Source organism: Centroberyx gerrardi, chromosome 19 (genome assembly GCF_048128805.1).
Source record: "Centroberyx gerrardi isolate f3 chromosome 19, fCenGer3.hap1.cur.20231027, whole genome shotgun sequence".
Lineage (NCBI taxonomy): Eukaryota > Metazoa > Chordata > Actinopteri > Beryciformes > Berycidae > Centroberyx > Centroberyx gerrardi.
Genome location: NC_136015.1, coordinates 2758113 through 2770659, shown reverse-complemented (window position 1 = coordinate 2770659; position 12547 = coordinate 2758113). Strand labels below are relative to the sequence as shown.

General features: G+C 39.5%; 1 protein-coding gene across 1 annotated transcript; it reads left to right on the top strand.

Moving 5' to 3' along the window:
• The first annotated feature begins 1111 nt into the window (after positions 1–1111).
• Positions 1112–11379, top strand: tspan13b (tetraspanin 13b). Its single transcript, XM_071919169.2, has 6 exons — positions 1112–1298; positions 3130–3297; positions 4635–4715; positions 8217–8330; positions 9231–9341; positions 10405–11379. Exons 1-6 carry the CDS (start codon positions 1236–1238, stop codon positions 10477–10479), a joined length of 612 nt encoding a protein of 203 aa, XP_071775270.1. The 5' UTR covers positions 1112–1235; the 3' UTR covers positions 10480–11379.
• Positions 11380–12547: the final 1168 nt, after the last annotated feature.

Sequence of the window (12547 nt, the reverse complement as noted above, 5' to 3'; positions counted from 1 at the left end):
AAAAGGCTGATGAATCATAAATGAACTGGCAGAGTAACATGAGAAAGGAATCACATGAATCACCAAAACACTACAACCCAGCATCAAATGTCAAATCAAGTCGTATTGTAATCAATTATATTTAAAGTGAAATGGGTGTCTGGGTTCTTTGGAAACACAGACAAAGCCGAGTGGTTTTTCTTATTTCCCTGTTATCCGTAGGAAATAACAGGACGACCCCGTAACCAATCAGCGGGCTGGATGTTCCGGAGAAGCGTCCTCATTGGGTCACATGCCGAGCTGACGTCGAGCTAACAGAGGTGACAATACTCACACCGGCAGCCACGCATTTCTGACTTCAAAATAAAAGCGTAAAATTGTCACCTGTAACAAATAAGGTATTGGAGTCACTGGCATCAATTCTGCATTTCATTTCACTGATGAATATAGATGAAAAAATAAATGGATGCTAAAAAGATCATACTGGATATGGCGTATGATATTTCCTGATGAGAGAGTGCTTTAAAGGGGTAAATTCAAGGCTAAAAAAATTATATTCGATGATTTAAACATAAAAACTACCAGAAAAACTGGGGAGATTTGTACTATGTAAAAATGTAGTCATTGGCAAAAATAATTTAAAAAAAAAAAAAAAAATGAAGATAAAATGAAAAATGAAGGTTTGCATAATAATAGCTGCAGTGAGAGAAAGAAAAAGAATGTAGGCCTAATCGTACATTTTTCATTCTTTTGTTCTTCATCTCAGTATGTTTTACTTTATCATTTTCCATACATTATAATGATGTACTTCAGTTTATCACACGTTTCATTCATACATTCCAACTTAATTTGTTCTATTCTTTGCTGTAGCTATTCTGCTACTATTGGCTGATTCCCCACTGAGGATCAATAACGTTTCATCTTATTATATGTTATCTTACAAATGGGACCTTCGCTACTTGGTGCCAAGTCGGCCATAAAAACACACCACCTCTTAAGCGACAAATTGTATGCTTTTATTTTGAAGGCCAATATTCTAACTTCCTTTACAGTCGTGTCTTACTCTATCTGGCTTGACGCATCTCCAACCTCCGTCCTTCTCAATTAGACCTGCAACTGGGCGACCATCTATTCCACTAGGAAAGCGCAAATTAATGCTTTAGCCGGGTTTTGTTCTTTTAGATTTGATTTCGGGCCTCCAGGATTTATTCTACACTCCGATCTCGTGCATTTGTTGGATTTATTCATTCACCGAGATGGGTTGCGCCGGTTTCACCTGCTCCAAACACTCCCTGTGTGCGCTCAACATCCTCTATGTTGTGAGTATTCATACCAGAATGTACCATATGGAATATTGTGGTGCCGCTTATACAAATGGATGCTGTGTTTTCCCCCATCCTGCGAGTGTGTGAATCCAGTGTAGGAAGCATTAGGTTGTTAACAACACAGTGGTGAGGTCAGACTCTGCTTTTTATCAATTATTCACACTGGTACCTTGTCTGGAATTTGATGCACAATGTACCATATGATCAAATAAACACTAATGACCAATAAAACCAATAAAAAGCCTAATCCAATTTCTTCTTAAAGGTGGAATATTATTCAGAATCTAGCTTCTGAGGCTTTCAAATGCCATTTCAACCCCATCACCCGTTTTATAACAATGCAGAGGACGTCCTGTGTGTTCAGCTTTGCCTTCCAGTGCTGATATCGCTTATCTCTGCTGCTTTCTCAACTTATACCGTACTACAGCAGCTGTGTATGGTGTAGCATGATACATAGGGCCTCAAAAATGGCCACTACATGGAATGCTTGTCATAATATTAAAAATTGAATGATAGTAGAAGCCTGTTCCAGTGACCTGATCTGAAATTGAAACAATTTTTGAGGTAAATTCACGCGTTAAATCATATTAAATGGTGTCAGACTGATGGGTTTTAATGGGGGAATAGCATAAATGAATGCTTTTTCTTTTGTCCATATTGGCTGTTGTTTTCCATATGATGATCACCAACTGCAAGTCAGAGTTCACCTCCCAGATGTGTTGAAAGCAACACTTCCTTTTGCAGAATGACGGTTTGCAATGCGCTAAATAGCCGGAGGCGTCTCGCTGGTCTGGGTTCAGGTGTTATTTCTGAGTCACTCTGTGTTTTATTACACAGCATGACTGCTGGGCCAGTTGGTGGTCAACGTCCACATAGGCACAGCAGCACTGTCTGACATAATAATATCGCTCTTTGGACCCAGGACACTTCTTCTTCTTGTCATTGCTCCTCTAGGTATAGGAGATAAACTCAATTAAGCTTTATTATAGGTGTTGTGTATCCACTATAGGGTTCGAACCTATAGGTTTGGAGCGTTTGAATTGAAACTGCTCTTTAATAACATGTTGAATGTTGAATTTTGACCATTTTCATGCCATAAAAATTCCAAGTATTCAGTGTTTCCCCAATAATTTTATTCTTGTCAGCTGGAAAAGCCTCTAAAACAGCATTTAGACCATGTAGGACACTAAAACTCTCCATTGAAACCAAGGATGATATAGTAATACTACTACTATTACTATTATTACTAGTACTACTGCTACTACTACTACTACTACTAATACACTATAGGGATGGGACGATATATCGAAATTCAATATATCGCAATACAAAACGGTAAAAAAAAAAAATAGGCTATGTATCATGGGGTAGAAAAATGAATGGTGATATTAGCTCCATGTTATTCTGCTGCAGTAATCACAAATGAGACGGCTTGACCATCACAGTTTCACAAGCTCTCCATCCAAATTATATTACTGTCACTTTGTAATGACATTTTTAAATTGTTTACATTCTAGCAAGCCAATGCCATCGCTAGAAAGATTTGTGTCTCAGAAATAAACAGAATTCTGCACAATCAGACTTTGTTGCCATTGAACTTTTAATAATTACATCGTATCGTGGTTGTATTGAATCGTGAACCCCATATCGCCTATCGAATTGTATGATGAAATAAGCATATCCTCCCATTCCTATAATATACCATATACTTGTGTGGAATCAACATGTCTTGTTAGAATCAGCTCAGGTTAAGTGCTTATCATGTCTGACCCTCTTTTTACACGTCACTAGAGTTCAGTTTCTACTGTCTGCGTCTGTGTTACAGATGGTGAGTCTGCTGATGATCGGCATCGCGGCGTGGGGGAAGTGGTTCGGCCTGGTCTCCAGCTTCCAGGTGGTGGGAGGCGTCATCGGCGTGGGCGTCTTCCTCTTCTTCGTGGCCCTGGCCGGCCTCATCGGGGCCATGAAGCACCACCAGGTCCTGCTCTTCTTCGTATCCTTTAAGCCAGCCGCTCCGCTAGGCTGCCACGTCACGTGAAGGCTACTCTCTGGTACAGTAGCAGTTAGGGATGGGACAATATATCGAAATTCACTATATCGTGATACAGAAATGTGACAATACGTATCGTGGGGCAGAAAAATAAATTGCGATATTAGCTACATTTTTAAATTGTGGCTCAGAAATAAACATAATTCTGCACAGTCAGACTTTGTCACAGAACTTTTATTTATGACATTGTCTCATGGTTGTATTGAATCATGAACCCCATATTGCGTATCGAATCATATTGTGAGATTAGCATATCGTCCCATCCCTAGCAGTAGGCGATCTATTGATCCGCATGATTCAAAGTGTTTAATGTAATAGAGCAGATATGGATTATGTGATTATAATGCAGGCTTATGTATTATACATGATTAATTGTGGCTACGTCCGGCAGAATAGCATGTTTTGTAGCCGTGTGTTGTGATGTAGTGACAGTACAAACATGAAACAACACAACTTCACATAAATGTGATTCATGATTTATGACTAAAATTGTTTTAAAAAGTCCACAACAATGTATTCTGTATATACATATTTTGTATATACATATTTGTCTTATAGCTTTTAAGATGACATTCATATTTTCTGACAAGATTTAAGACTTACCACCCAGAAAATGAAGTGCTGCAACCTTATAAAATATTTAAATAGTGCACTTTCACTCCATTTACCACTACTGAAAACCTAAAGACATCAGCTACTGCAGTGTCTAAAAGGCAAATATCTAATTGATTATGAATTGTATTGAGAAAATTCACCTTTTTATTGCAGTTTTGTTCTCTTCATGTATTCAGATGGTTGTGACACCTGTCATTTTTGGACTTTGGAACACCAAAACTCCCAAAATGAATAGCATTCCAATAAAATGAACATACATGTTGATTTTTTTGAAAAATAAGTAATTTAATGCACGTCATGTCATTGATCCAACAACCCTAACCTACTATACCCTCTTCACTGTAGTGTTGTGGAAAATTCATGTTGCTTTTCCATTCATGTGTGCATGTGCAATAGGATACATGAGACCAGTATCGTATTTCACACTGTAGCCGACTGTGCACAGATAGCAGTCACCCCTCTGTTCGCAGCCTTAGGAACTACAGTCAGAGGCATTCATGCTTTTTATCCAAGTATTACACCTTTACTCTAGAAATGCACATAACTTGAATGTCATAAACTGTACGATATTCAACTTTCCATACAGTATTTGTAAAAAAAAAAAAATGTATTTGTGCCCATAGTATGGTTGATGGTGTTCAGAGTTCCTTGACAGTGAAGCCCAGTACATGATCATCCTGTTCATGGTGTTTATCGTCCAGTTCTCTGTTTCCAGCGCCTGTTTGGCCATCAACAGAGAGCAGCAGGTAGGACCAAAACCCTCAACTTCTCCATACTAATCCAGCTTTCTTAAAGGAAAAATCCCTAAAACCAGAGGTGGGGGACTCGAGTCACATGACTTGACTCGAGTCGCAAATTTGAGGACTTGAGACTTGCTTGACTAACATTGATAAACGACTCGACTTGACTTTGACTTGGTATTCATGACTTGAGACTTGATTTAGACTTGAGACAGATGACTCAAAAGGACTTGACTTTTTTTTTTATTAAATATTTGCATTTTTCTAGATATTGAGAAGTTACGTTTTGTTTTTGAAACATGATTGGGTGACTTTAAGTGCAGTGCGCGCAACCCAGGCTTAAAAGACAGTGTCCAGCAGGACCTAGAAAACAATGCAAGACAGGATCGAGCTGAAAGCATGTTGAAAGGATTCTCCCATACCTGCGCTGATTTTCTCTTGAGCCTTATATTACCAGACCGTTTCTGATTCAGACAAGACAGCTTATGAATTGACAGCTTTTCAAGGCAGAGCTTTATCATTCTGTTCGCGGTCCCTCACTAGTTCAAAGTCAATGTAACTCAACCACAGCAGAATGGTCTCTCCCTCTCTCTAATCAACTGTGTGACAAATGCAATCCTGCAAGATCAGGCAAACAAGATGGTATTTTTCCTTGATGAGGATTAAAATTTCAGTGTTCTAAATTAATGGATGTATTAGTCTACACAATCCACAGCAGAAAATAGTAATCATCAGCTGTTTCATTTTCGCGCAATTTGAACAATTGCCTATACAGTAGGTACTCGCGTGTGCCGCATAATAAATAGAAAGTGGGAAACTGTTGCGGGTATAATAATTCAACTATTTCAACATTCAAAGGGTCTTTGATAAAGATTTCAAAACTGCCATGATCATCCAGACATGCTAGTCACCCTCCACACCTAATATCAGTCATTTCAACTCTCTATTTTAACGTCACTCACTGTCCTCTATGTTGAAAACTGTCAATGGAAGGCTTAATTAAAGGGAAAATGACAAAATGCTTAGAGATGAAATAGCATACCAATATTATATGCTATCATATATGTCTGTTTTAATGTAATAAGTGATTTTAAAATGACAGTAGTGTAACCTAATGTAACCAGAGCAGCCTATATTTTTAGGAAGGAGGTTGAAAAGAAAACATACCTGCAGCTCACAAAAGTAGCAATAACTAGTGATTGGTGGACACACACTGTATTACAGTCATATTCCCATTAAGTTAGTGAAGACCAACAGAGAAAACAATCTATTTCATTTTATCAACAAAACTATTTTGTTAAATATTTTTTGCCCAAACTAATAATAACGATTATTAACTAACGATAATTTTTTTAACAACATGTATTTTGCACTCAAAAGAGTATTGATAAGTATTGGTATCGATAAGCAGTATCAATAGTGGTATTGGTATTAACAAAATCCTAACCATACCCATCCCTAGTTGTAGAGACTAACTAACTAACAGGTGCAGTTTTCTCATGACATGGCTCGCCATTGTACCCCTTTCTCTCTTCTTTTAAGCACTTCTTTCATGGTGACTTGACTTGTCTTGCTTGACGTTTAGCAGTGACTCGACTTGACTTGCTTGAGTCTAAACACAGTGACTTGGGACTTGCTTGAGACTTGAAGGTTAAGACTTGAGACTTGCTTGTGACTTGCACATGTGTGACTTACTCCCACCTCTGCCTAAAACACTTCATCAGCTATTGGTGATGTACCTTGCATTTCTGGTTCCATGCTGTTGTTTGGTGTATTTTGCTTCTTCCCATGGAAAACTGGCCAAACGTAGACAACGTGACATCACACTGAGATATTTCCAGCAGCTACAATGGAGTTTGATAGCAGAAAATGTTTCAGCGATCTAAAACATCAAAGGTACTTGTCAGGTTTTGGTGTCAGTCCCTCAGAATCAAAGAGCGAGGGCTTCTTTCTAGAGCGGCCATTTTGCACCAAGAGACGTTCAACAATCATACAGGGAGAAATCCATCGTAGAAGAGGAGAGAGACCAATTTCTCCACCCACAGTAGCCTCAATAGACCAGAATGCAATGCAGCCACAAGACATGATGTGTTTTCAGTAAGGAGAGCAGCTGCAAACATTAACACGAATAATCCACAGCTGAATGATCACACTTTCAAGCTATTTATACACCCACCTTTGATTGAAAGCAACAAGTTCACGCGCCCCCTCTTGTCGAAAGGCATTCTGGGAAATGTAGAAAATCACTAACTGTGATTTAAGTAGACACAGGTTATGGGAAAGAAGGTACACCAAAAAAAACAAAAAACACTTCATCACAAAATAACTCCTGGAATGCTTTGAACATCACAGACTGATGATATTTAACAGGGTAAAAGCATCCAAGGGGGGGATTTTTCCTTTAAGGTGTCAGAAGACCAATATGAATAATACATTAGCCAGCAGTCACCATTTTAAGAAATTAATTGGAATAGTTAAACGCCTTCAAAAAGCTCAGTTCACTACTGGGAACCTTGTCCATGGAATGATCAATATCAGCTTTCTTTCTCAGTAAGTTAATTTGCGAGCTTTTGCAGCATCTGTAATGAAGTGGCAGTGATTTGTGGTCACTCTAGAAAGCTCTGAGGACCTGGAGAGTTATTATTTCAGAGCTTTGAGGAGCTCTGCACTGCACCCTGTTGCTTCTGCCGGCCGGGATGGAGAGTATTTCCAGAAACTCTCGACCTCTGAGTCAAAATCACTCTCTGATTCAGTCTCTCATCATAGCTTTGGAGTAGTGGACAAGGATTAGACTGGATGAGGTCATTCTGTGCGGGTCTTGCAAGCCAGCTTCCTTGATATTGACATGCTTAAAGGTGCTATGTGTATAATTTTGACATCCATAAATAATTAGCTCATTCATTTAGAGTCATTAGTATAAATACTGCAAACAAACGAGACCATCACTGAGAAGACTGGCAGCCTCTACCGGCCTCTACACTGCATTTTACATTGTGAGCCACCGGGTCAGATTTGGCGGGAAATCTGCTGGATTGCTTTACGGCACAAAACAGGAAGAGGGCGCTGTTCTTCCAGAGGAAACGGAGCCAAAGTTTTCAGAGATTCTGGTAGCGGCAGATAGTGGAAGGAGTGAAAGGCCGATGGAAAAATCACTTCCAACATGTTGATCCTCTTCAGGGAGGGGGAGGGGAGACAGGAAGCAACGGGGCTTATGGGAAATGTGGTCATAATTTTGAGAACACTAGCACTAACAATACCACTGACGTGATGGAGGCTACCATTTGTCTCCACCATGATCTCATTGTTTATGGTAATCATACCAAGGTATCACAACTAATCTGACAATGATATATTGGTGTTTAAATATGCTACACATAGCACCTTTAATCCTAAATGGAATGCATCTTTACTTGGGTCTCAGTTGGAGGTCGTTACTAAATGATTCATCTGTGTCTTTGTTGCAGAAGGTTTGTAGAAATGCTTGTTTCTCCTGTCCGTGTGTTGCAGAATCAGCTGTTGGAGGTTGGGTGGAATAACTCTCAGAGCACCCAGAGAGATGTGGAGAAAAGCCTCAACTGCTGTGGCTTCAAACAGGTGGACGTCAACGGGACCTGTGACGCTGTATGTTTGGCATCAATGCTCTTTAAGAAATGTTTTATTCCTCATGTTGCCTTTCAGGGTGTCAGAACCCTTTCATTGTCCATTAGTAGTTGTTAGGATCAGAGGTGTGACCGAGTCAACTTTGCTCAAGTCCCAAGTTGGTCTCAAGTCTTGAGGCACAAGTCTCAAGTCAAATCCCAAGTCTAAATGTAGATTACCAAGTCAAGTCCATGTCATTAATGTCAAGTCTCAAGTCTAAATGTAGAACAGCAAGTCAAGTCAGAACAAATCAAGAGTCCAGTATCAATTTAATATCTTAAAGAAAACTAAATATCTAGGACTTTTCAATGCAATATGGTTTTAATAGGATAAAAACTTGAGTGAGTCATGAGTTTGATTTCTATAATCAGTTTCAACTTCAATAAATTCAATCATTCCATACAAATTCAGAAAACAGAATTTAAATTCAGTCATCTGCTGGAACAAATCTCATCACTTTCAATCTAAGTAATTTTGTCGAGACTTTAAAAACTTTCAAAAGTCAAAGTCAAGTCCCAAGTCACAAGTCACCAGAACCCAAGTCAAGTCACAAGTATTGTCTTCATGCATCATCAAGTCTCAAGCGATTCAAATTGTGACTCTAGTCTGACTCGAGTCCAAGTCATGTGACTCAAGTCCAAGTCATGTGACTCAGGTTAGGACCATGATTTGAAGGAACATAGTAACATGCAACTTCACAATAAATATGTAATCAATCAAACTGTATCACATCCATCATATTGGAGATGGACGCACTGCCTGGACCATATCCCAATAAAAGACCAACATCGTCCGCATATATCAGCAAGCATATATAGGTGCTATCAACAGCATTTTGTCTGCTTGTCCTTGTGTAAGTCTTGTGTCTCTGGTCCTCTACAGACCTGTTTCCCCAACCACTCGTGTTTGCCATGTGCAGACAAGATCCAGGAGCACGCCGGCGAGGTTCTCCGCTTTGTGGGTGGGATCGGACTCTTCTTCAGCTTCACAGAGGTCAGCCGTCAAACTGCAGCTCTTTAGAGCTGCTGAGGTGTATTAGAGGTCTGGAGTCCAGAGTCTGAGTGGTTTCACAAGGCTACAGTCTAGTTAGTTTGTTAATTTGTAGTTAAATTCATGCAGCTTTAACAATAGCTCAAGCTGACCGGGTTTGACCTACCTGAGGAACTTAGCTAGCTAAATCAGTATCATGTTAAATTTTAAGACTCATTTCTAGAGACGTACTTTTATGTGATGTTTATTTTAGGTTTATCTTTATTCCATATGTTGTGCTATTTCTTTGTATTTTCATGTGGGTGCAGGTTACGGTTGGGCAACTAGAACATCTTGGTTCAGGTTAGGGAAAGGCTTTGGTCATCATGGTTAAATAAAAAAAACTTCAGCTAAAAATTAAAACGTCACAGTACAAATATCCTTGGTATGAGTTCTGAATCGAACCCAGGTCATCAGAATTGAAGGCAAATGTTTACGCCCATCCCATTTCAATGTCAGACTACTTCCTGTTTCTAGTCGTGCCTCCTTCACGTAATCCTTTTTTGGCGGGAAAACGTATTTCTCTCACTTTTTGTGTATGGAGCACATATTTGCAATTTACGACATTGTGCTCATTTCACGTAATTTGAGGAGATCAGGCTGTTAATAGTAACAGTAGCAGTAATAAGAATACTAGTAGTAGTAGTGGTAGTAGTAGTCGAAGTAGCAGTAGAAGTAGCCGTAGCAGTAGTAGTACTAGTAGTAGTAATAGTAGCAGTAGTAGTAGTAGCAGTAATAGTAGCAGTAGTAGTAACAGTAGTAGTAGCAGCAGTAATAGTGGCAGTAGTAGTTGTACCAGTAGTAATAGCAGTAATAGTAGTACTAGTAGTAGCAGTAGCAGTAGTAGTAGTAGCAGCAGTAAATAGTAGTAGTAGTAGTAGTAGCAGCAGTAGCAGTAGTAGTAGTACCAGTTGTAGTAGCAGTAGTAGTAGTAATAATAGTGGTAGTAGTACAATGATGTTTTACATTGAAAATTAGCAAGCCATTTGTGCTCCCAGTAGCTGACCGTCATGTCTCCTTGTTTCAGATCCTGGGAGTGTGGCTCACATATCGCTACAGGAACCAGAAGGATCCCAGAGCGAACCCCAGTGCTTTCCTGTGAGATGCCGCGTGCTTCAGGCCCTTGGCACTGTCACCTCACCACTCCTATGGATGTTCTGTGGGCTTTAACTGTAAATACGAGAGTGACTAGTGTGTTTCCACCGATTGCTGCAGCAAACGTGTATGGTGTTATACTGTGAAGTGCTTGGTTTTCAAGAGTGAGGTGTGTTCTGAAAAAAAAAAAAATCAGCTGTTGTATGTCAAGGATGCTGCATGTCTGAAACGAGGCACGTGTGGGCCGCCACAGCCACAACACTCCTCCAGGATCTTCATGTCTGCATCTAATGCATCCTTGTTGAGGTAAAGATGACTACTGCATAGGAAACTTGTAAGACACTGAAACATGTATACAGTGAATTCATACATTGTGCACTTGTGGGTGAAAAAGAGGGAATCTTGTCTATAACAGTCTGCTGTATATTCCAAAACGTATTTATGCAGCCTGCTTGCTAATGTTGAACCTTACCACCCTGAACTGCTTTTAGGGGTTTTTTTTGTCGTTCTTCATTCTTAATCTGAATTCTGCAAAACAGTCAATGCAATAATGTCAGAAACGACTTCTCTGCATAATGAATTATGAGAGACTAAATTATTTTGACAGTGTTTGAAAGTACGATGCACGTGTGGATATACCTTTGTATATTATAACCTCAGTGTGTTTGTCTGTGAGGGTGTGTGTGAGAGAGAGAGAGAGAGAGAGAGAGAGAGAAAGAGAGAGACAGTGTGTGTGTGTGTGTGTGTGTGTGTGTGTGTGTGTGTGTGTGTGTGCATAAGTGTTGATGGTCATTGCTATACCAGTTTGTCTTGCTTCTGGCTGCGTGCCGTGTGTTTGGCCTTTTGCATGAATCCTGCGATGACGATTCTATAAACCATGTACCTGTCTGAGCCTTTGTACTGTAAAACACATTAAAACACTAATGTAAAAAAAAAGAAGAATCCCGTTCTCTGGCTTTATTTCTTTGGTCTCTGCTCGCTAAAATCAAGACTAGAGCTGTCAGCATGGCAGTATATGGATGTCTGTAACTAATAACTATGATTTCCAGTCAGCAAACACAGCACAAATATGAACAAAAATCATCAGAAAAACATTAAATGTATGCTGTTTTTTCACTTTAAAGACCCTATCCTCTAATAATTTACATCAATTTGATACTATTTACTATGCTTTATTTATTTATTTATGCCATTACGAACCAGTAATACCTTAAAATACCCTTACATTTTTATTAATTTACATTAATTCACCCTTTAATTAATGCAAAATCCCCTTAAAATTAATTATGGGAGTTATTAATGGAGGAGATCCCATAAACACCCCCTTAATCTTGACTCCTTACTTTCTAATGTAATGAAAAATTCAGGGAGATAGGAATTTTCCATTAATTTCCATTTATTAACCCTGTAAATCTGCACAAAAGGCATGAAAAATCCCTTAATTACTAGTGTCTCTCTGAATCAACCCATGAATAAATCCCTTATAAACCCATGATACTAACCTTATTTTTTAAAGCTGTTATTTTTGATGGATAATTAATGTTTATGTAATGAGAAATTAAGGGCATTTCAGGGGTAAAATTAAGGGGTCTGGTTTCGTAGTGATTTAGATTGACAGAAACAGAATCTAGCTGGGTTTCCCCTCCTTTACATCCCCGTCTGACAAAATCACTGCACACTGAATGGCGTCAATGAATGCATGTATTTGCTTTCAGGAGTGCCGATAGCGTGGATTCCCACAGAAAAGGAGGATGTTGGTTGAAGTCCTGACCAACCGGCATCCGCCACGCTCTCTCGCCGCCTGCTGAAAATCATTAGAGAGGACAATAGTTTCAGTGGAGCTTCAGTAACCCGGCAACAGGAAAAAGCTTTCCAGCTCCGGCAGCCTGGCCCCGCCCATCCAGGATGTTAACACTCAGCAGACACAACACACTGCTTGCTCACACACACACACACACACACACACACACACACACACACACACACACACACACACACACACACTCCTAACCTAAGGGTTCGAACTCGTCTGAATTTCACCAGTTCGCCTTTAGTGTCTATAGATGTGTTGGTCA